The following is a 23476-nucleotide window of genomic DNA, read 5'->3' as shown; positions in this document are numbered from 1 at the left end:
AGAAAATAATTTGCAACCAAAACTCATACTCCCAGAAAAACTCTCTCTCAAAATTAATGGAGAAATAAGATGCTTCCAAGACAAGAGGGAACTGTGGGAGTTCGTGACCACCAATCCAACCCTACAGAGAGTGCTGAAGGACATTCCAGAGAGAGAGAGGAAGGGATACCAGGATTCCAGCAACAGTGGCAGAGAGGCCTCAATGAACGGGGCAGACAGTGGAATGAAGGAGTAAGGTAGACAAATTATAGCAGTAAAGTGGCATAGTAGACATGAGGCAGAGATGGTAAGCTATAATCTTTAATATAGATAGCTTTGATACACTATAAAAAGGCAGAGGTCATTGTTAATAGTGTATCAGGATTTAAAAGACACAGTAGTGTTATTGCCCTGTTTAATTTGAATTTAATTTGTTCCGGTCTGTCTACCAATATCAGATTTGAGGGCACAGACATCTGACCCAAAAATAGCAAGTTATACAATGGTAACTATCCTTAATTTCCTATTAACTTAAACTGAAACCCTGTATTACTTACATTGTCTTACTATGACTGATCTTATTTGAACCCAATTCATTAGACCGTGGTTTTGCATTGGCTGATTTTATTCAAATTTGGTATGCTTCATAGAATCAAGTCTAAAAGTAGAGGCAACTACTCTGAAGATGACCAGATGTAAAAGATATCCATACCAGTTTTGATTATTAACAGCTCTCAAGTCCTATAATGTTTTCAAAGTTGTTTTTTTTATAAAAATAGCTATGTAATACTATGCTTAACTATATTAAGCCTGCTGATGTGGACAAGTCTATTGAAAATAACAAGAGAAAGCATAATAACTATGGTAGGTCACCTAATATTGTGGTCTTATGTGTCTTTTTCATTGCATGTTTTTCTAGGAATTTGTTTTGCTGTCTTGTTATTTTTCCCCCCTATAATACAGAGAGGATAGATCCACATTTAGAAATTCACACATGAGAAGATTTTTTAAACTATTTATGGGAACAGATTATATAATGCAAGATGTAATGAACAGATACTCTGAAGAATAAGAGACACTAAGAAACCCAATGCTAATTCTGTAGCGTTATGATATAAAATCTAGCAATACTATTATTCACTGTTCAGAGTGATATTAGTCTAGTCTCTTAAGTTCAATTTTATCATATGTAGAGATAAGGACAGCTACTACAAAGGGAATGAGAGACACTATCATAGTTATTATTGTCTTCCCCAATGTCAGATCTTGAAGACCTAAAAAGCCTTCATCATCCTGTAATGATTTGATTAGTTCTGTAATATGCAGTATGTATTTAATGTGTGTGAAGATGGGGACAACTATTTGGAAGAAAGTAGAGACAATTAGATAAACAGTGAAGATTTCCAGTGGACTTGCTTTGAAATCTGTATTTTTAAAAACTGCTTCTTTTTGAACTGTTTTGTTCTGTTTTGATATGTTTAATCTTACCCTCTTTAAGATAAAAAACAAGTGTGTAGGACTGATAACCATATTACTAAGTTTTTGTTGGATCATTGAGCAGAAATGTTGTCAGTGTCAGTATTTGAATGTCACTTTACATACTTTAATTTTGTAATCTGAACAACTATTTCTAAGATGACAATATGTAACTTATCAACTGGTAATTTCTTACCATTTATTTTTCTGTAATTCTGTATTATTTCTACCCTTTTTATCTCCATGTTTTTTGTTTCTTTCTCTTTAAATAAATAAAAAAGCACTATAATAGAAGAAGCACTAAAAGATGGAGCAAGTCAAAGCAGAAGGCCTTGAAGACCGAACAATACCAATAAAAAAGCAAGAAGCAAAATAAATGAGAAAGAAAAAGTGAAAGGAACAGAAAGAAAAAATATAAAAGCAACCAAGATGACACACACAAATCAAACAAAGAAACAAGGAAGCAATAACTACCACAAACCCACAAACAAAATAGAAATAGCCACACACTGCCTTTTACACTGGTGTCCCTGTCTGATTGAGAGCATCTGAGCAATTTCCTTTCATGAGCCTGTGTAGGTCTCCAAGAATCCAAATACCTCCATTGATTTGGGCCAGGGTGAAGTATTGTGGCTGTCTCTGTGTCTTCCCTCCAAAGGCTGTTCTTGCCTAATATATGGCCAAAACATCACCAGCCTCAGCGCATGCACCATTTCTCTACCCGCAGATGTCTGTCTGTCTCAGCCCACCACACAGAGCCTAGTGCTACTCCCAGGCTTGACCAAGGATGCCCTTTGGTAGCACAGTGAAATGGGTGAGACCTCATGCCATCTCAGGTCTTTATGGTTTTTGGAGAAATGACAGGAGAGTGCCACTCTGTTCTGACTGCCAAGTCACACTCTGACCTGGGATCTAGTGCCTTTCCTGTCCCACATTGCTGCTGCCCCACTCTGTAGTCCCCAGCACAGAGGCTTTAGGGACCCCTGTGCTGAATGTCACATGAACAGCACTCCCGCTATATGTGGTGCCAACAAGTGATGTATTTTACTGTGTGTCCCATAGTCCTACCACTTGCAGGTGTTGGAAAGCAGCTGTTTACAGTTCATTCTGCACTATCGCCTTGATTTCACTTCTCTAAACTCCCGTATGCATATTGCCCACTCAGAAAACCCCACAGGGAGGTCAGCACAACTGCCAGTCTTTTCATTCAGCCAGGCCTGCTCCCTTATCAGCCTGATCTTCTCCCAAGATGGAGTGTTTTCTACAGCCGGGGTGCTGGGTGAAGTTCTGTGATTCAGGAGTGGTCTGGGATCCCTTCACAGAACCCCTAGACACTGCATTTTAGTCCATCTGGGTTTTCTTTCCAGTTGTCCTCCTGTGTCAGCTTTATCTTTCACCCCTACATGCACAGACACACACCCAGACATACACACACATGCACACACAAGTACATACAAGTGCATGCCCAGGCATTTGCTTGATTCAGCACCAATTTGAAGACACCCACACTTGCTTTCACACCCTCCCCCCAGGCAGCTGTGCTGTGAGTGCTGCAGAATGAGTTTTGAACCATTCTTCCCTTTGTATTTCATGGAATAATTTGAGGAGCAATGATGTTAGTTCTTCTTTAGGGTCTGTGAAAACTTACCAGCGAATTCATAAGTTCCAGGGTTTTATTTTGTTAGAATACATCATCACTGCTTCATTTTCATTGTTTACTATTGATCCATTTGATTTTTTATGTCTTCTTGGCCCAGATTTGATAAGGTCATATGTGTTTAGAAATATATCTATTTCTTCTAGATTCTCCAAATTTATTAGTCTATAGGTTTTCCAAATGCTACCTAATGATCCTGTGGATTTCAGCTGTATGTTCTAACACCCCTATTTTCATCTCTAATTGTCTTGATTTATGTCTTTTTTTCTTTCTTTAGTAGTTTAGTTTCTCAATCTTGTTTACGTTTTGTTGTGGTAGTTGTGGTTGCATTTTTAGTTTTTGATACAAGATCTTACTGTGTAGTTCAGGCTGGTGCTGAACTTACTCTGTATCCCAGGCTGGCCTTGAACTCATGGAAGTCCTCCTGCTCAGCCTCCCAGGAGTTGAAATTACAGACATGTATCGCTACACCTGGCTTCTTTATCAATCTAAAGAACCATGAATTCTTTAAAGAACCAAGATCTATTTCATGAATATTTTTCATTGTTCTTATAGTCTCTAGTTCATTAATTTCAATTATGCTTTTTATTTTTCTGTTTTATTAAATTTGCTTTAGGTTCATTCTTATTTTTCTATGACCTTGCAATGCATCATTTCATTATTTGATTTTCTCTGACTTTTGGGTATAGGTACACATATCTATAAACTACCCTTTCAGAATAGCCTTCATTGTATCTCAGAGATACTGAGATATTTTTTCCATTTTCCTACTTGATATCAAATATCCATTGATTGAAAGTAAAATGTTTTTTGACAGTTCCTACTTGATATCAAATATCCATTGATTGAAAGTAAAATGTTTTTTATCGGTACCAGGGATCAAACTCATGACTGCACGCTTGCAAGGCAGGTGCTTATGCCTCTGAGCTAAATCCCCAGCCCCTGAAAGTAAAATGTTTACAAAAAAACCCATTGCACAGTAAATTTTACAAAGAATCAACAACTGTGATCTCATCTTATTAAAAAGCTGTTATACAACAAAAGAAATTGTCAACAGAGCAAAAAGACAACCCACAGAGTAGGAAAATATTTTAGCCAGTTGTTCCTCAGACAAAGAACTCATATCCAGAATATATAAAAAAGTCAAGAAAATCAGATCTCCAAATTCAAAGACCCAGTCCAAAAATAGGCATCTGAGTTGAACATACACTTCTCAGATAAAGAGGTACAAACAGCAAATAAATACATGTAAAAAAAAGTGTTTAACATCACTGGTCATTCAAGAGATGCAAAATAAAATAACACTGAGATTCCATCTTATTCTGGAAAGAATAGCTATCATAAAGAAATCAACCATAACAAATGCTAGAGGGTCTGACGGGGAAAAGGAACCCTTTTCCACCATTTGTAAGAGTGTAGACTGGTGTAACCACTGTGGAAATCAGTGTGGAGATTCCACAAAACCTAAAACTAGAAGTTTTATTTGACCCAGTTTTCCCCTTTCTTGATATCTTCCTGAAAGAATTAAAAGCATCACACCACAGTGATGTATGCACACCCATATTTATAGCAGTACACTTTGCAACAGTTAGATCTTGGAGGCAACATTAATGCCCATCAACTGATGATTGCACAAAGAAAATGTGATATTTTTGTACAATGGAGTAATACTCAGTTATAAAGAAGTATAAACTTGAGACATTTATATCTAAATTAATGCACTTTAAGATCATACTCTTAAGTGAAATAAATCAGACTCACATGTGTAAATACCACTGTTTCCCCGATTTGAGAAACTGAAAGTGTAAATAAGGACCAAAATACATAATAGATATTGTGAAGTAGGAAGAAATTTTTTGAAAGGAAAAGGGTACTGAGGAGGAGGAAAGGAGAAAGAAGGAATGGAAAAGAAAAAAATCAGGAAAAAAATAAAATGGAAACAAAACTTTGCAAATAAGAGGGTAAGATAGATTGAAGGAAGGGAGAGAAATAGGAAGAAAGAAGAATCAAGTTACATCCTGTACAAGTATAAAATTCCTTATGATGAATGTGAACATTCTGTATATATAAATTTTACCAATATACTTAATTTTTTAAAGTGACTTGTTCAATTTGCAAGCATAGTTTTTCAGTCTCTCTTGCTGTTGATTTCAAGTTTCATTTCATTATAATCTGATTAGATGCAAGAAGTTATTTCAATTTTTTGTATTCAGTAAGACTTGCTTCACTGAATAACATATGATCCACTTTGAAGAATGCCCCATGAGTTTTTAAAAAGATGTATTCTGTAGTTGTTGAACAGAATGCTCTGCAAATATCTGTTATGCTCATTTGCCCTATGATGTAGTTCAACAGTGACTGTTTATTGATTGTTTTTTGTTTGGATGGTCTATCTATTGATGGGATTGGTGTATTGAAGTCACCTTCTGTCATTGAATTGTGGTCTATGTGTCACTTTATGTTGAGTACTACTTGTTTTATAAAATTGGACACATTGATATGACCTGGGTTACATAGTAAGCTTAGGGCCAGCCTCGGTTACATAGTAAATTCAAGGTCAGCTTGGACTGCATAGTGAGACCCTGTCTCAAAAAATCAAAAAAAAATTAAATTAAAAAGAGCTGGAGATGTAGCACAGTGCAAAGGATCAAAATTTTAAAGAAGGAAAAATGGAGATGGGTTGGTTACTTTTTTTCTCATTGCTGAGACAAAATACCCAACACCCAGAATTAAGGAAGGAAGGCTTTATTTAGCTCACAGTTTATGGAGGTTTCACTCCATATTCAGCTGGCTGTAAGGCAGGGTGGCATGGCAGAGGAGGAACAGTTCATGATGGTAGAAGACAGCAAAAGCAACAAGATCCAAAAAGGGAGAAGCATGCAAGAAAACTCTTCTGCCTCTTACATTGTATGTAGGTTACCCACCCTAGGGTGAGTGTAGCACTGACATCAACAATCCCAGAAATAGACAATGAATCAACAAAAAGCTCTAGATTCAGCCACCTCCATGACAGCATGAGGCTTTGGGGGGACATCTAGACATAAACCATAATATTCCCACCTTACTCTCCAAAGACTCATGCACATCCTTTTAAGAAAAATCATTTTAGCCCACTTCCATGAGATGCCAAATTCCCAACAATTTCAGCATTGCTGAAAAGTCCAAGTTGCAAGTCTCCTCCAAGATATAAGGCAAACTCTTAACTCTGAACTCCTGTAGAAATGAAAATAAAATTAAACACTTTCAAAATACAATGACATAAACATTAGCATTCCAAAAGGTACAAATAGAGGAATACAAAGGAATGGGACCAAAGCAAGTCCAAAATCAAGTAGGGTAGGACAAACATTAAGTCCTATAGTTCCATGTGGAACATTTGAAGCAATCTGCCATTCTGGAACATGGTACTCTATTGCTTTCTCCTGAAAGCAAAGTCTTTCACTTTTTCAGTTTTGAGGCTCAAAGTGTAAAGACTTGCTACTTCTTGTGATGTCCTCAGGTCATCTTTTGTATTCTCTTGTTCCTTTTAAGCAATCGATATCTCCTCAGCTCTACCTTTAAAGAAGAGCTCAAAGTGAAGTGCTTCAAATCCTTAAAGAAAACAACTTCCAATCTAAATTGATGTACCCTGTAAAACTATATTTCAAAATTGATGGAAAAATAAGATACTTCCATGATAAAGAACAACTGAAGGAATTCATGACCACCAAGCCAAACCTCAAGGGTGCTAATTCTAGAGAGAGATAAAAATGACCATGGTTCCAGATGGGGATCCTTGAGCAGGGTAGGCAATTAAATGAAGGAGAAAAGTGGGAGGCCAGCAGCAGGAGGATACCATGGCAGAGATGAGCTATTGCATGTCAGTCATAACCATTAATGTAGATGGCCTCAGTTCACCAATAAAAGGGAACACAGAGAGAGTGAGTCAAAAAATAACATCCAAAAATATGTGGTATACAAGAAACACATTTGACTCAAAAGAAAATTAATAGACTAAAGGTCTGAGGTAATAAAATGCTCAATGTAATGAGGGCCCAGCAAAAACCAGGGGTAGCTTTCCCATTAACCAGAATGGATAAAAGAGATATAGGTATTTTTGTACAATGGAACTACTCAGATATAAAGAAGGACAACCTTGAGGCTTTCATAGGTAAATGGATGCAACTTGAGATCATGTTTGTGGATGAAATAGTTCAAACTCACATAGGTGACCATCATGTTGTCTCCCTAGTATAGAAACTGAAGGAGTTGGTGGGATCCAAAATGTATAATAGATATTGTGAAAGTGAAAAAAAAGGAAATGACTAAAAAGGGAAGGTGGTGCCAATGTTAATTTCCTATTAACTTGTTTTTAAGTCCTGTATAATTTTCATTATTTTGTTTGGTTTGGTTTTATTGTTTTGTTTTGTTTTGAGTCTAGTATATCTTGTAGTATGGGCAGTTATTTTGAAGATAACAAGATATAACATGGTAGCCATTGTTGATTTCCTATTATCTTGTTTTGCAGTTCTGTATCACTTTCATTTTTTGTCTTCATTGGTTTTATTCTGTTCCATTTTGTTTGATTTTTATTATATCATGTTATTGGTAGCTATTTTGAAGATAACAAAAGGCATTATGTTAGTCATTGTTGATTTCCTGTCATCTCATTTTGAAGTCCTGTATCACTTCCATTCTTTTCCTTTGCTTGTCCTTATTCTATATTGTTTTATTCCTCTTAAAATACAATGAATTTTAAAAGTTTGTTGAAGAGTTTGGGGGTTAAAGTGCAACCACAGTCTTTTACTGAACTCTTCAGCTTGATAAGAAAACATTGCTATTGGTTTAAAAACAGGGGATATAATGTTTCAAATTTAAAGCAATGGAGATTGGTTAGAAAAGCTTTAAAATGTGCTTGTCTACAAGTGAACTCTATTCCTTTACATGTTTAGTCTTTGTGTAATTTAATAATTTGGCTTTAGAACCTATGCAATCTGAATCGGAACAGGAGATTTTGCCCAATGAGAGAAATGCTAAGGGCAGAGACAGTTTTGAGTCTGAATTGGATGGTAGTTTATCTGAGGAGACTTTATTGATTCATGATCAGGGACCAATTACAGAGGATGAAGGGAGGTATGGATCTTTTGAAAATCTTTCTGCTACACTGAAACCCATGGCCTACTGATATGCCAGTAGAATTTGACCTTCCTCCTTTTCCACCTTTAGGGTCTCAAGCCTATCCTGTAACACCATCAGTTTCAATATAGGATAAATCTAACCCCTTTCTAGATCCACCTCAAATGGCAATTAAAACACCATTTGCCAGTGACTGCAGTAATGAACCTTTTTGTTCAAGCAAAACGGAGGTAATTTAGATGCTTGTCAGGATTTTGCTATGTATCCAGTCACTATCATCCAAGTGACAAGAGATCAGCAAAATCCCCAAGGTTACACTAGATTTGAACATAATCTATTGCCTTTTAAAACAATTCAGAAATTAAATAAGCTTGTGTATCTTATGGAGTGAACCAAACTTATACTTTTGAGTTGCTTTCAGGATTGGCTCAATCTGAACGTTTCAGTCCCCTGGGATTGGGAAATGATCAGATGAATGATTCATGGTTCTGCTGAATTCCTTCAATTTAAAACTTGGTGGAAAGATGAGGTGGAATTGACTGCCCGATCCAACAAGCAAGCTTACCCTCCAGTAATCCATTTGGATTAAATCGACAGCTACAATATGTCCCCCATCTTCCTCATCTTTTGTGTCTATTTTGCTGTTTTGTCTTCTATTTCTAGTTTGTTCTTTTCTGTTAATTTAACTTAAATAATTTACTTTTATTCCTTAACACAATATTTTATTAATTTCTCCCCTCTTTATTTATTTGAAAATTTTACATTCATGCTCTCATTTCCCACCCCTCTACTTTATGAATCATTAAGTTCAATAAATCATTAGTTATTTAGTTAACACTTTCCTATTTATGGTTGAACTCTTTTCTATTGTTAATGGAGGTACAGTTGGTACATTTAGTAGATACTTACTGTGTCAGTATTTGGTTTTAATTTATGTTTATATCATTATTCTCTATGCTTACAGGTAGTACATTATCAGTTCTGATGCTATATCAATTTCTAGATTGTATTTAACTCTACTATTGTTCTGATTTTGTTGCTATTGCCAGGATGGCATATTGGTTGCTTTAACTGTTGTTCTTTGTATGCCAATATCTGCATAGCTTTGTGTTATTAACAACATTGTGGTCTGACAGGAGCTGCGCGTAGTATATAGGCTGAACAATCCACTGATTGACCTACTTTTAGTAGTCAATGAGAAGCATGGGGTAAGGTAATGGGTGCCATTTTGAAAAATAAGGAACAGGTAAAACTTCATAGAGTGGACAAGTCAATGGAGTGCGGCAAGCCCTTTTTTATATGCAGATTCCTGTACAGGTCAAAACGGAACTAGCATTTCACACTGGCCTCAGCCAGGGTAATCTTGCCCTGGGAGGCTTCCCCATACCGGCAAATGGGGGAGCAGAGCATGCTGTCCTCTTACATTCCATCCCTGACACCCACCCCCACAATCCCATTCCGGGAGATGGGGCAGCGGAGCGTCCCGTCCTTCCCTCCCCTGGAGTGGGCACTGTGCAGCTGACGGAGGAGGAGAGCAGCACACGCCTGTCAGTGTGCATCAGAGCTTCCTGGTTCCCAGAGAACATGGGCAGCACGGACATTCCAGTCTCTGTGACAACCACAACAAACCACTCCTGCCTTCGTGAGGCAGGCACACTTCCCAGAGATAGTGACAGACGTGAAGCAAAGAGTAACTGTAGCAGTATCATATCGGGACAAGTAGGTGGCTACCGTCCCTGTGTGTGTGTGTGTATGTGTGTGTGCTCACACGTGTGGTCTGTGTCAGGCGTGGAGGGGTCCCGTTCTTCTGGGTGTGAGAGACACTGGTGTCTCTTCATGAAGGGCTGGTGGAAGACACCGTTAGCCATTGTGTCCCCAGCCCCATCTTGTCCTGAAGACACACCTGTTGTGTGCGGAGCTGTCACCTGCGTGTGTGTAGCTGAGATCCCAAACTGTTTCTGCTTTGACCCCTCAGTGTCACAACGCTGTTCACTCCTCCCTTAATTAAGGACGTCCCTTTACTCATGGCACAACTAATCACCAAAGGCTGCCTCCTGCTCCCTTAGGTCAATCACAACAAGCTGGAGGACTTAGAGGACGACAGGGCCTGGCTGTGCATCTACCTGTCTCCAGATGCAGAGGGGCCCTACAACTGGATGCTGCCCGAGGGCACGCCAGCCACTCAGGCTGGTGATGACCATGTCAACCAGAAGATAGTAGATTTCATCGTGAAGACCAAGGGCACTGACAGCCACCTGCTGGACATCATGCAGGGCAGGAAGCCATCCTGCTGGTTGGAGGCCTTCTTGGAAAAACACAGGCACCAGGTCTGCATGGAGACCTACATGGAAGACAATGACCAGCTACGCCTCATGGCCCAACACCTGCAGCACCTCTATGAGAGCACGGCGGAGCCCATACTGGCTCTGCGTGCAGTTGACAAGGTGAAGCTGGTGATGGAGGTGCTGCTACCAGAGGCTGTGATCTGCTCCATCGCCACCCTGGAGGGCCTCGACTATCAGGGCGCTGAGGAAAGGTTTCTGCATGGCCCCTATTTGTGCCCTCTCGAGAAAGAGCTGTTAGACAGGAACATCAGCAGGAAGAGGAAGAGATCCAGGGCCAGCAAGGAGCCACTCTGCACCCCTCCTAAGTCTGCATCCACACCCTAGTGGGCAGCCAGCTCCCCTCCTCAGTCCGTGCCCAGAGAGGCTGTGTTCACAATAAAAGCTCTGCACCCCTCCCTCACGTGTGTGTGTATTGTACTCGGGGTTGTACCCAGCAAAGGGGAGCACCCAAAATATACGGGTGCCCTCCAGAAGGAGCCCTGGTCAGGGATGGCAGCTGCTCTCATCACTTGGAAGGCTCAGTGCAAATTGCCCTCCCATCCTACACCCACTTGCATTCCCATCCATGAGGTCCACTTGCAGGAATGGCTGTGGGAAGGAACTTCCCCGCCCTGCATGCACCCCCTCCCTGGCTCTGCCCCACACAGAGAGGCTCCCGGGACCCCTGCCCGGACCCTGGATGCCACACGCTCATGGTCCTGCTCCTCCACCATATGAACAGAGGACCTTGCTGCTCTATGGGGACCCGGTCCCCACTCCCAACTCCACCCCTTCCCCCCTCCCCGAGCTCATCCTCTGGCTTCTCTGTGAGCCCTGGCCCCTGAATCCTACAAGCCGTGCCACCCCAGCCCCTTCACCAGGCTCACAAGGTTCCTCTCCAGGTGCCCTGTGTCCTTGTCCCATGTCCAGCCCCTTGCCCTGGGCGGATCCTCAAGAGAAAGACAGGTGCAGCTGGAGGCTGTGTCCGTGCAGAAGCAAGGGATGAAGATGCGTGGCCAAGGGGACTCTACCTAGTTCCTCAGGTGCCCAGCTGCACAGGCTGCACCCTCTTTCTGAGAAAGGCCCCGGTGTCATGACCTATGGGGCTGCTCTGAGGCCAGAGCCCCACTCTCCCCCATATCCCTGAGGGGACTGGTGTCTGTTTGTTGGGGGTGGCAGGGGAGCTGGCCTCTCCTGGATGCCATCTACAGCCCTGCTGGTCATGGCTGCAAAAGGCACAGCCTGCGTCCTTGCTGAGCAGCTTCTTGGGGTACACACTGGAGGCTATGTCACCACGCGCAGGCCAGACAGACAGGCATGTGAAGTGCTGGTGGCAGCAGTGTCTGAATAGCCCAGTGCTGGGAGCCAGGAGCGGAATGCCCACCTGCATGGTCTAGGACAGGTGAGACCCCAGGGGGCTTCAAGGGGCCTAAAGGAGCTGAGCTCTGGCACTTGTGGGAGGACCTTGGGCAATGACGGTTGATGGGAAGGGAGAGCCACCAAAGCCCATACCAGCCTGGTGCCTGTCACCAGCTGCATTCCTGCTCTTCCCTCTCTTCTCCCTCTTCCACCTTCTCTTCCTCCGCCTTACCCCTGGCTTCACATTCAGCTTGGGCGCCATCTCTGTCCTTCACCAGGGCTCTCCTGCTCCGGGCCAGAATGGCCTCCCATGCCTCAGACTCCCAAGGGAGCCCCAGAATCTCTAGCAATGTCCTAGGCCTGCTAACTACTCCCAGTCTCCTCAGAGCTGCATGCACAGGCGCAGCCAGCTTGGTCCTGGTGAGCACCTGCCTCCGGCGCATGTGGTCTGCAGAGGCCAGGGCCAGGGCTCTTCAGGGACAGCTTTGTCTGCAGCATGACTTCCAGGCGCAACACGGAGGCTGAGAGACACTCACCTGACTGCTACTGAGCAGTGAAACACTTGGGTCAGATGGCGTGGCCTGGGCCCTTTGTCTCCAAACACCCAGATCAGGGCTATGGGGCAGTCCTGGGGGATTCTCGGCCAGGAGCCCGTGCAACAGCCGCTGGGGAGCCCCACTCAAGCCTTCCATCAGCTTCCTCTTGCTCTCCCTTTCCGAGACTTCCTGCCACACAGGCAGCACATCAGTGGTGTGGTCTAACCAGGCCTCCAAGGACCCTTCTCCAGGGCTGGCAGCTCCCTCCGGGAACAAACACCCAGGCACTATCCCTCACCTTCTCAGGCAAAGTGGATCACCTGACTCACGGATCAGAGCCAGCACAGCCCTGGCTGATTCATATGCAGAGTACCGGCCACACTGGCCATCTGCCCCTGTTGCTCTAGCAAGTGGAACTCTGGACCTAGAAACTCCTCATCCGACCTCTAGGGCACAAAGTCCATGTTCAAGGAGCCTTTGGTGCCTGGGATTTCCCTGGAGACCAAAGCATAGCTGACTTCCGGTCGAGCCTGATCAGGGCCACAGCAGCATGACCGTTCTTTTCTTGGAACACGGGCCGTGAGGGACCGCACCAACCAGAAGATAGTGGATTTCATCGTGAAGACCAAGGGCACCGACTGCCACTTGCTGGACATCGTGCAGGGCAGGAAGCCATCTCGCTGGCTGGAGGCCTTCTTGCAAGAGCGCAGGTACCTCGTCTGCGTGGAGACCTACCTGGAGGACGACGACCAGCTGCTCCTCGTGGCCCGACACCTACAGCGCCTCTGTGAGCGCACTGAGGAGCCCATGCTGGCTCTGCGTGCAGTGGACAAGGTGAGGCTGGTGATGGAGGTGCTGCTACCAGAGGCTGTGATCTGCTCCATCGCCACCCTGGAGGGGCTGGACTACCACGGCGCACAGGAAAAGTTTCTGCGTGGGCCCCTGGTGCACCCTCGAGAGAAAGAGCTGTTTGACAGGAAGATCAGGAAGGAGAGGAGGAGGAGATCCGGGGACAGCAAGGAGCTGCTCTGGCACCCCGCCTGAGCCTGTGCACACATCCTAGTGGAGAGCCTGCTCTACTCCTCATCCTCTGGCTTCTCTGTGAGCCCTGGCCCCTGAGTCTTACAAGCCATGCACCCAAGCCCCGTCACCAGGCCAAGGTTCCTCTCCAGGTGCCCTGTGTCCTCACCCCCATGTCCAGCCCCTCACCCTGGGTGGGTCCGCACAGCAACCCAGGTGCGGTTGGCGGCTGCTCTGTGCATAAGCCTGGGTGTGGGAGGAAGGGATGGAGATGCGCGGGCCAGGCTGCATGTGCATCTTACAGCATGTGTCTTTCCTGTTGTCCAATCCCCTTCCCCTTCCCTCCCTCTCCTCCCTCCTCCTCCAGTTCCCCATCCCAGTATTTGTGCTGATATCGGTTGCCTTAGCTCAATGCTTACATTATAATGTTTACATTAATTGGGTTTAGCACGTTCCTGTACATGGCATATCTCTCTGTTCTTCTTACTTCCCCCTGCTCCTTCCTCATCTCTTGCTCTTTGCAATCTCTCTCTCTCTCTCTCTCTCTCTCTCTCTCTCTCTCTCTCTCTCTCTCTCTGTCTTTAGACAGGGCCTCACCATGTAGTTAAGACCAGACTTGAACTCACTTTGTAGGCCAGCCTGGCCTCTAACTTGCAGTGGTCTCTTGCCTCAGCTTCCCAAGTGCTGGGGTGAAATCTCAAATGAAGTTATTTTTTCTTCTTTTTGAGACTGGGTCTTGCTATGCAGTCCAGGCTGGACCTGAGCTCACTGTGTAGCCCAGGCTGGTCTTGAACTTGCACTGATTCCCCTGCCTCAGCCTCTGAGTGCTGTGATTGCTGGAGAGTGCCACCACACCTGGCTTAAAATAAGCATTAAATCTTGGAGCTCTGGGTTCAGCACGAAGGCAAGTTGTGGGGAAAGGTGAACTCCAATGACTTGGGCAGCACAATCCCTGGGCTACTGCTTGCAGCAAGTCCCCCGGCTTCTCCTTTGGGTTGGCCTCACTCACTGGCCCTTAGCTTTCTCAGTGGATCTTCCACGTTTCTGCCCTCTCTAGCTCCCTGTATCTCCACAGCACTTTCAGCACCCTCTCAGAGTTTTCTTGCACTGCCCTCTCAGGGGCACATTGCCTGCCTGCCCAGGCCTTCTGAAATCTGGCTGGAAGCCTTCATGACCCCATCACTCTTAAAATCTGCACGTTTGTGCTGGAAATGATTCTTTCTGCTGTAGGCGTACATGAAAATGTCAAGTGGAAGAGTAAGACTCTATCAGAGACTTATGTAAAACTAAGTCGCAGGAAATTCTACCAAGTAAGGGCCCCTTAGCAAAGACAGTGAGAAGTGTCCAGAATTAATAGCATTGTGGGAGGAGGGACAGTTTTAAATGTCATAGGAGGCAGGAAGGAGAAAGAGAAAAGGAAAGAAAGAAAGAAAGAAAGAAAGAAAGAAAGAAAGAAAGAAAGAAAGGAAGGAAGGAAGGAAGGAAGGAAGGAAGGGTTATCCACACTCTGGCCTGTTACCAAGAATCAAAAGAGGTGAGGGCCAGAAAACATCCATTGAGCATCCTCTTCTCATGGAGAGCCCTCACGGCAGGGCTGTGGGGACATCCTCGCTGCGCTCAGTGCCAAAGAGCAGGTGGGAGGGAAGAAACTGACACCAGAGCGCATTGATTCTCTGTAGAACTTGCATGCTAAGGGAATTTCAGGACTGGGACATTTTCAGTCTCACATGTGCTTCCTTAAATTTGGTGCCACCCCTCTGCTGAAGTGTGACTGGTGTTCAAAGAATGTAAATATTTTAACATATCCCACTTTGTGACTTTGACCACTTGCACACCTGCAGGAAACCATCACCCAGTGTAAGGTAATGAGCAGAGCCACCCTGCCACACAAGCTCAGGGCAGCCATGCTTGGGCGTGGAGATGGCCCATGCTGATGAGGATGAAATGTTGCTGGGTGTCACTAGGCAGGCACCCTGTGGCTAGGACCCATGAAAGCCAGGGGTACAGATACATCAGGGTCTTGGTGGGATGCCCCATGGAATGCTGGGGACCCTCTGGGGTATAAGGGGCCATCCTGCATCCTTCCCTTCTGGCTGGCCCCCTGTCATCTGGGGACAATTGGTTCCCTGGGTCAACATGTTAGCCGGGGGCTAGTGCATCCTTGAGAATTCAGGACAGATGCAGGTGTGGTCATTTCCCATGCAGATGGCTGCAGAGCTCCTGTGTCAACCTCACCCTACCCTCCTCTCCTACCACCAGCACAGGCTCCTTGGGGTCTGAGGGGTGTGTCCCAGCTTTGCTCCCTACACAGATGCAGCAGCCTTGCAGGTGGGACCCAGGTCAAGGTGCATGGGGAAGGTGGAACTCCGCATCCAGTTCTGGGCAGAAAACAGGGCCAGCAGGGCCTCCAGGCTTACCTTCCTTGTCCCCCCCCACACACACACACACTCCAGCGTACAGTCCACAGTTCCATGCCCTGCCTCCCTGAACAAACACCCCTACCTGATGAGCCTATATAACATGACCTCATTCCTTTAGTGTGTCTCTGTATTCCACAGAGTCACTAGTTGTGTCTGGCATGGGAAGACCACAGCCATCGTGCCCATGGCAAAAAGCCTGAGCAAATCTGCCCACGTCAGTGGGGAGGCTTAGGATCTGGAAATCAGTGACATTGAGTATCCGGATAAATGCAGACCCATACCAGAGAACCCTACAAGGATGTGCCCATGCCAGGGCACATCGTGTCTCACACCTTGGTAGGTGGGGCATCTGGGAAGCTCGGGTCCCTGGTCTTTGTTTGAGAGTGCACACGCGGCTGTGTTCCTCAACCCTGATGATGGGCCTGAGGTGCCCCATCTGGAGCTCCCACCCCACGGCATAGATACAGAGCTCCTGCAGCAGCGGTTTGGGACATCGCAGTCCTGGCCCACCGTGTCTCATCTGGAGGATGAGACACTCTGACTCTCAGCCTGAAAGTCTGGTACACATGCTCCATACAGCGGTCCTAGGCCCCGGGCTCACTTCACCCCACCTACCCGGAAAACATGGCAGGTGTGTCTGCTGCACAAACCTTCTCTAAGCACGGAGCCCCCGAATGTCCATTAGGAAGACATTTTCATGATAAATGACAAAAATGGCACACTTCATTTGACCGTGGTTCTGTTTTTCTCCTCCATGTAGCAACAATTTAGAAAAGGATTGCACTTGGGAGGACAGTCCTTTTGCAGGGTTAGCTGAGCAAGCTGTGGGATGATGTCATTAATCAGGGTAACTTCAGAGTGCAGTGTTAGCTAACACAAAAAGTCAAGGAGGGCTCTTCTGACAAGTATTCTTTGTAAATCACTGTGCAAGTCTTTCTTTCCAAACAAACATAGTCTTTGTGTGTTTATTTTAAACTTTTGTTTAACCTTTGCAGAAGGACAATGGAATAAAGACCTCGTAAGCACTTGGAAATATATCTTATCAGATATTTGTACTTTAAATACTCTTTTGAACCACACGATTTGTACATTAGGTGTTCAACGGTGGCCTATAGTACACTTTAACGATTTGCTCTGCTATAGAGAACGTTGTGTGTGTTGTCATTGTCATTTGATCACATGAGTTTCCTTAGTTATCTTTAATTTGTTGATGTGAGCAGTGGGAATGATTCTAAAGGTAGGGAGGTGAGTGTGCTCTATCACGTGGAGAAACTTACCGTGTGTGCAATATTAGGTGAAAGTAGGTGAAAGATGTTTGAACTTTGAAATATGTGCAGACTAAGTTTTATGTCCATTTTAACATCAGTTTTTGCATTTTATTAATCAGATTTATAGTTTCTAAAGTTGTGTTCTCTAGAGTGGCAGTGCTCCAGTGTCCTCTAATCTAACTATTAGTATTATTTCAGGAATAAACCATAGAGTAGCAAACTTCAATTCAACACTTTATCTCATGAGAGAGGTATAATTGGATCCAAAATTCCTAAATTTCGTACTTGCTTGTTGATGCCAGGTACACTTACCATGTTGATGAACCAGGTTCTTAAAAACAGTCCAAGTAACTTCGTGACACTGGTTTTACCTATAGAGATCACCTAAGATCTCCATAGGTAAAAGTCTTAGTACTAAGAATTTTCAATAATTTTTGCTTCTCCTGTGAAGGTTCTTCATACAAATAAGTATGCTTTGACATCTTTCCTTTATTTCTTGCTGACGAAGTGTATGCGTTGCTATGGTTTCTATGCATGTAACACCTTGATATTGTACTTCAGGTCACTTATGAGTCCTGAAAGTAGGTACCAAATCCGTATTGGAGGGTCTGTATCATTAGTATTGCAGGCACTTTCAATAGTAAAATGTTATGATACATTGAATTACTGAAGAAATAACATAGGGAAATATTTTTAAAGGTTTCCCTCTAATTATTTACTTAATTAATCTGAAACTTTTATGCCCTCAGACACTCTCTGTTAGTAAAACGTAGCTGAAAGCATCTCCAACTAGACTGCTTACAAATACTTTTTCCATTGTATATTTACTAATTGCTAACTTTTGACGTTCAAGTAAAATGCTTATCTAGGTTTTATAAAATAAACTCCAAAGATATTTCTTCCTAAAATGTCTTTTTAATTGAAGGATATTTTTGAAATGTAGGTAGTTTGTCTTACTATATGTTTTATGAGGAAATAAAATTCTGTCTTTCAACCTGAGCATACACATCTTAAGTACAGAAACTACTTTGAATATCGCACACTTTCACTATCTCTAAATTGCAAGATGGACTGCACTTGAGTGGTTATGAATTTTATTCCAACTCTTTGAAAGTGATTACAGGAAGTACCTGAGAAAGTCTTGGCTTTGAACTGACATTTGCTTTTTAATTTTTTATGCCTTTGCAAAATTCATTAATTAATTTTATGTTTTTTTGTATGTTGCTGAGCCAACATTTCCCATGTAGATTTGAACTTATAGGAGCAAAGTAATTTTCAGCATTTGCTTTTCTGAGAATTTCTTATATATATCGCTGACATTTACATAGGACAGAACTGCTTGACAATTATACCCAGGGTGAAGGGGAAAAAAAAGGGGAAGGAGGATATATACATATATATATATATATATATATATATATATATATATATATAATAGTGAAGATAATTATACAGCTAGGTTCTGTTTGTTCCTCAAAAAGAACGTTTTGTGCTATTATTGTTTAGACAACATATCATGCCTATGTCCTGTCCTCTGAATAACTACTATAAAGACAACAATATGCAATGTATCAACTATTGTAACTGTCCTAATAACCTGTTATGAAACTCGGTCTCATTGTTTGTTTATCTTTCATTGCCTTTAAAATTAAAAAAGGAAAAAATATCCGATTTTTTCGAAGCCATCAATGAAAAATGTTAGCCTGTTTTAAAACACACCAAAAAGAAATGTAAAGTTGCTGACATTTTTGAAATGCAGTATTGGTATAAGGTGTTAGTATTTAGATACTTATCATAAGCATGCACTTGTGGGAACCTCCATTATTAAATGGATTCTGATGGAGTTCTCTCTAAACAGCTAATCGTCATTAATTTTAGAACTTCAATCTGAAAGAATTGAAATGTATTTCCTAGAAAACAGTGAAGGCAGCCTTCCCCCTTGCATATAACAATATTTCCTTCCCATAAAATTAGCTTGTAGATATTTCTTGAACTTAATGTAAAGTAAGTGTCAAATCCTCAATCCTGTAAGAATCTAGTTCATTTATGGCAATGTCTAGAATTATGATCTGATATTAGAACTAATTTCCATGTTGTAACTGAATGTATGAGAATTTGTATTTTGTTCAATTAAAGGAAATGAGAAACAAACCAATTTTAGATCAAATAATATACATAGGAAATCCATATTGTGAAAATTCTCATTTTTCAGGAGGTAAAGCACGTGAGAAAGCTTCCCTAGTAGTTCCTTAGCAATAAATGCTTTTGGAATGAGGGTAAATCATTTCAACTTTCCCATTCCCACAAGAATATTTGGGAACTTCCCCTTTCTCGTTTTGTAGCATAATTTGTGTCTAATGAATTATGTTTTGAATGTGTCTATGGTTGCATACCTTGATTCCTATGGCCTTGATCACTATTATGTTTTATAGGCAGAATCTTCATAACATAAATTCTCAGTAGTATCTGCCTGGGTTTCACATTTGGACATAAACATGAAGAAAGCTGTGAAACTGGAAGCAAAACTGTTAATTGATAATCATGCTGGGCTTTATAATTAATATATTGTGTCAAAGTCCCAAGTACCAATAGTTCTTACACAGATTCAGGAAAGAAAGTGGAGGACAGCAGCCCAGATGGATAAAGGTTGATAGAAGGTGAGACCAAAGGACACTTGACGTCTTCTTCAGATCGCTTTTGTTTGATTGTGTGAGGGCAAGGTCATTGATTAGGAATAAAGATGAGGCCATCCTTTAGGTTTATTCTTTTAAAATTGATGCACATTTGTTTTCTAAAAATTTCACTTTATTCAAGTATTGCCACATTTTTCTTTGATGGTTCTGGAATAATTTCAACAGCAAAGAGAGTTCTTTTTCAAGTTACATTTGTTCAGTGCAAGAAAGACAAAGAAATTAAAATTTCCTATGAGCAATTGGTAAAGGTCTGCTGTATTGTAGTTACTAACAGAATACAATCTAATGAATACAATATATATGTTGAAGGACAAGACAGACTGATCTTTCCAAATTTATAGGAAAAAAACACCTGTGCTATCTCTTGATTGTAAATTGGAATATAATATATTTCATAGTTCCAAGAAATCATAAATGTAAATATGCCACAAAACACTCAGGAATACATTAGAAAATGAAAAAATGCTCAACAGTTACAATTGTCCTCTGCCCAGTGGAGAAAACTGCACAAAGCTCTTGGCTAGGAAGAACCAACATTGTGAAAATGGCCATACTCCCAAAACTCTTACACAGACTTAATGCAAGTCCAATCAAAATACCATTAACATACCTCAAAGATTTAGACAAAACACTCCTAAAATTCATTTGGAAACAGAAGAAACCTAGAATAGCAAAGGAAATTCTGGGCAACAAAGGCAAGGCAGGAGGCATCTCAATTCCTGACTTGAAACTACTACAAAGCCACAGTGATAAAATCAGCATGGTACTGGCAAAGAAATAGACCTGAGGATTAATGGAACAGATTAGAAGATGCAAATACAACTACAAAGACACTCAGCCACCTGATATTTGACAAAGAGGCTAAACATGTTCACTGGAAAAAGGATAGCCTCTTCAATAAATGGTGTTGGAAAAATTGGCTCTCCACATGCTGAAGACTGAAACGACCCATGCCTATCACCATGCACTATCCTAAAATCTAAATGGACCTAATATCTAAATATTAAACCAGAGACACTAAATCTACTGGAAGACAAGGAAGGTAGAAGTCTTGGAGACACATAGGTAGGGAAAGAATTCATGAACAAAACACAAACTGCATGGGAAACACTTCAAAGAATCAACAACTGGAATCTCATATTATTGAAAAGTTTCTGCACTTCCAAAGAAATCACCAACAGGGTAAAAAGAAAACCCACAGAATGGGAAAGAATTCTAGCCAGCAACCCTTCAAAGGACTTATATCCAGAACACATAAAGAATTGAAAAACATCAAGACCCCAAATTCAAAGACCCTCTCCAAAAATGGGCATCTGAGATGAACACACATTTCTCAGATGAAGGTATACAAATGGCAAATAAATACCAGAAGAAATGTTCACCATCACTGGTTATTCGAGAAATGCAAATTAAAACAGCATTGAGATTTCATCTCACTGCAGAAAGAACAGCTGCCATCAAGAAAACAACTGATAACAAATGTTGGCGAGGCTGGGGGGGGGGACACTGCTCCACTGTTGGTGGGAGTGCAGAGTGGTGCAGCCACTATGGAAATCAGTATGGAGATTTCTCAGAAGGCTAAGATTGGAAATTCCGGTTCAACCCAGCTATTCCCCTCCTGGGTATTTTCCCAGAAAAACTGAAATGGTCATGTCACAGTGATATATGTGCACCCATGTTTATAGCAGCACAATTTATAATAGCTAAATCTTGGAAACAACCAAAATGCACATCAAACGCAGAGTGGATGAAAAGATGTGGTATTTTTATACAATGGAATATTAGCTATAAAAAACGATGATCTTGAGGCCTTCATAGGTAAATGAAGGCAACTTGAGACTATCCTCATAAAGTGAAATAAGAATCATATGTATAAATACCAGATTATGTCTCTACTGTAAAAATTAATAAGAACTGTAGGAGTAATAAAACCCAAGATATGTAATTGCTATTGTAAAAAAGAGAGAAGAAAGTGCTCTAAAGGATATCACTGTACGTAGGATTGATAACTATATTACTAAGTTTTTGTTGGATCATTGAACAGAACTGTTTTCAGTCTTACTGTTTGAATGTCCATGTTGTATGCTTCAATTTTGTAGCTTAAACAACTATTTCTAAGATGATAATATGTAATTTATCAACTAGTGATTTCTTACTGTTAATTTTTTTGAAATTCTGTATTATTTCTATCCTTTTTTCTATTTTGCTTTTTTCCCTCTTTAAATATAAAAAATTAAAACAGGGACCGCCTTAAGAGAGCTCCTAAGCTATCCCCTAACTGCAAAGGCAGCCACTAGAAGCAAAACTGCACTCTGAGGCAGAGAACCCAGAGTCCAGATTTGTCTCCCCACGAGGTCTAGCAGGACTAAAGGGCCTCAGGGCACTCATCTTCTCTCTCTGGCTAGACTGTTATCTCTACCTGTCATCTCTGGGGAGGAGCCCTGAGTAATCATGACAAGAAGTTAAAAACTAGTTGATTGCTGGACATGAGCACATGCCTCTGTCCTTCTCAACTCTGGTCTTCCTTTCAGTCATCATACATCAATCAAATCATCAAAATACATGTTGCTTAAACTATAACTAAGATAACTCTCTTTATTCATTCCTTTTAGTTATGCATAAAAGCCCAGCTCCCATCCTGGAGGGATTTTATACTGTCAAAATATTGTTTTATATATATATATATATATATATCAAGGTTGTCGACTAGTCAAAATAATACTGAGATTTTTTCACTACAGTAAATATTGTTGTTCATATATAAAAAGTTACAAAAGTTTTTCATTGGTCAAAATAATGTATTAAACTGGTTCTCAAACATTATAAAAATTAAGAGATAATTCAAACTAAACTTGAGGTATTTGTAACAAAATGTCAGAGTCCATCAATAAAGTGACCTAAGAGCCAATGGGTTATAATTGCTACCCCTTAGAAAGTTTCTGAACTTACCTGTCAGCTATAATGCTTATGCTCATGCTTTGATTATACATGCCTTCCTATATACTTTGCTTATATATGCCTTAAAACCTTTTCTTGCCTAAAGGATGCCAAATTCTAATTAATCATACTGATAAAACCAATAACAAATATGTTTGACTGCTTTTAGATTCTTTTCACTGGGATCCATTAGATCTTGTTCAAAGAGAGTTATGTGATACATATCAAGGCCTTAACTATACTCAGTAGGCCTTAAATGACACAGCACCTAGTATCTCCTAAATGCAAAAATAAAATTAATAGAACAGACAATCCTCTAAAATAGATGTCATTAAACATTCTAACAACAGCACGGGAGTACTTATGCAGTTGTAGAAACTAAAGGTATATTCCTGATCCTTCTACTAATATCTTAATATCTGTTCAAGATATTAGATGAGAAATCAATGACATGTCAAACTCTAAAATTTCCTTGACCTTATCCTTATTCTCCCTATGGGAAGACATTACTAGCTCCTCGGTAGAAATCTTTGTTAGCTGTACTCGTAATTATCTCACTAATTCAATTATCCCCTATATACTTAATTGCTTCTTTGACTTTGTTTCCTCCAGACTTAAAGCTGTACCTTATCCAAGATAAAAATGCTTGGTGTCTATTGAGGGCCTTCAGAAAGATCCTCTGCAGAGTATCC

At 41.6% G+C, this 23476-nt stretch overlaps 1 protein-coding gene across 1 annotated transcript; it reads left to right on the top strand.

Moving 5' to 3' along the window:
* The first annotated feature begins 9811 nt into the window (after nucleotides 1-9811).
* LOC134475339 (PWWP domain-containing DNA repair factor 3A-like) lies at nucleotides 9812-10907 on the top strand. Its single transcript, XM_063245614.1, has 2 exons — nucleotides 9812-9946; nucleotides 10294-10907. Exons 1-2 carry the CDS (start codon nucleotides 9812-9814, stop codon nucleotides 10894-10896), a joined length of 738 nt encoding a protein of 245 aa, XP_063101684.1. The 3' UTR covers nucleotides 10897-10907.
* The last annotated feature ends 12569 nt before the right edge of the window (nucleotides 10908-23476 follow it).

Source organism: Cavia porcellus, unplaced genomic scaffold, assembly GCF_034190915.1.
Source record: "Cavia porcellus strain 051 isolate PalLab524CR breed Dunkin Hartley unplaced genomic scaffold, mCavPor4.1 scaffold_3, whole genome shotgun sequence".
In the NCBI taxonomy this organism is placed as follows: domain Eukaryota; kingdom Metazoa; phylum Chordata; class Mammalia; order Rodentia; family Caviidae; genus Cavia; species Cavia porcellus.
This window is presented reverse-complemented; position numbering and strand designations above follow the sequence as displayed.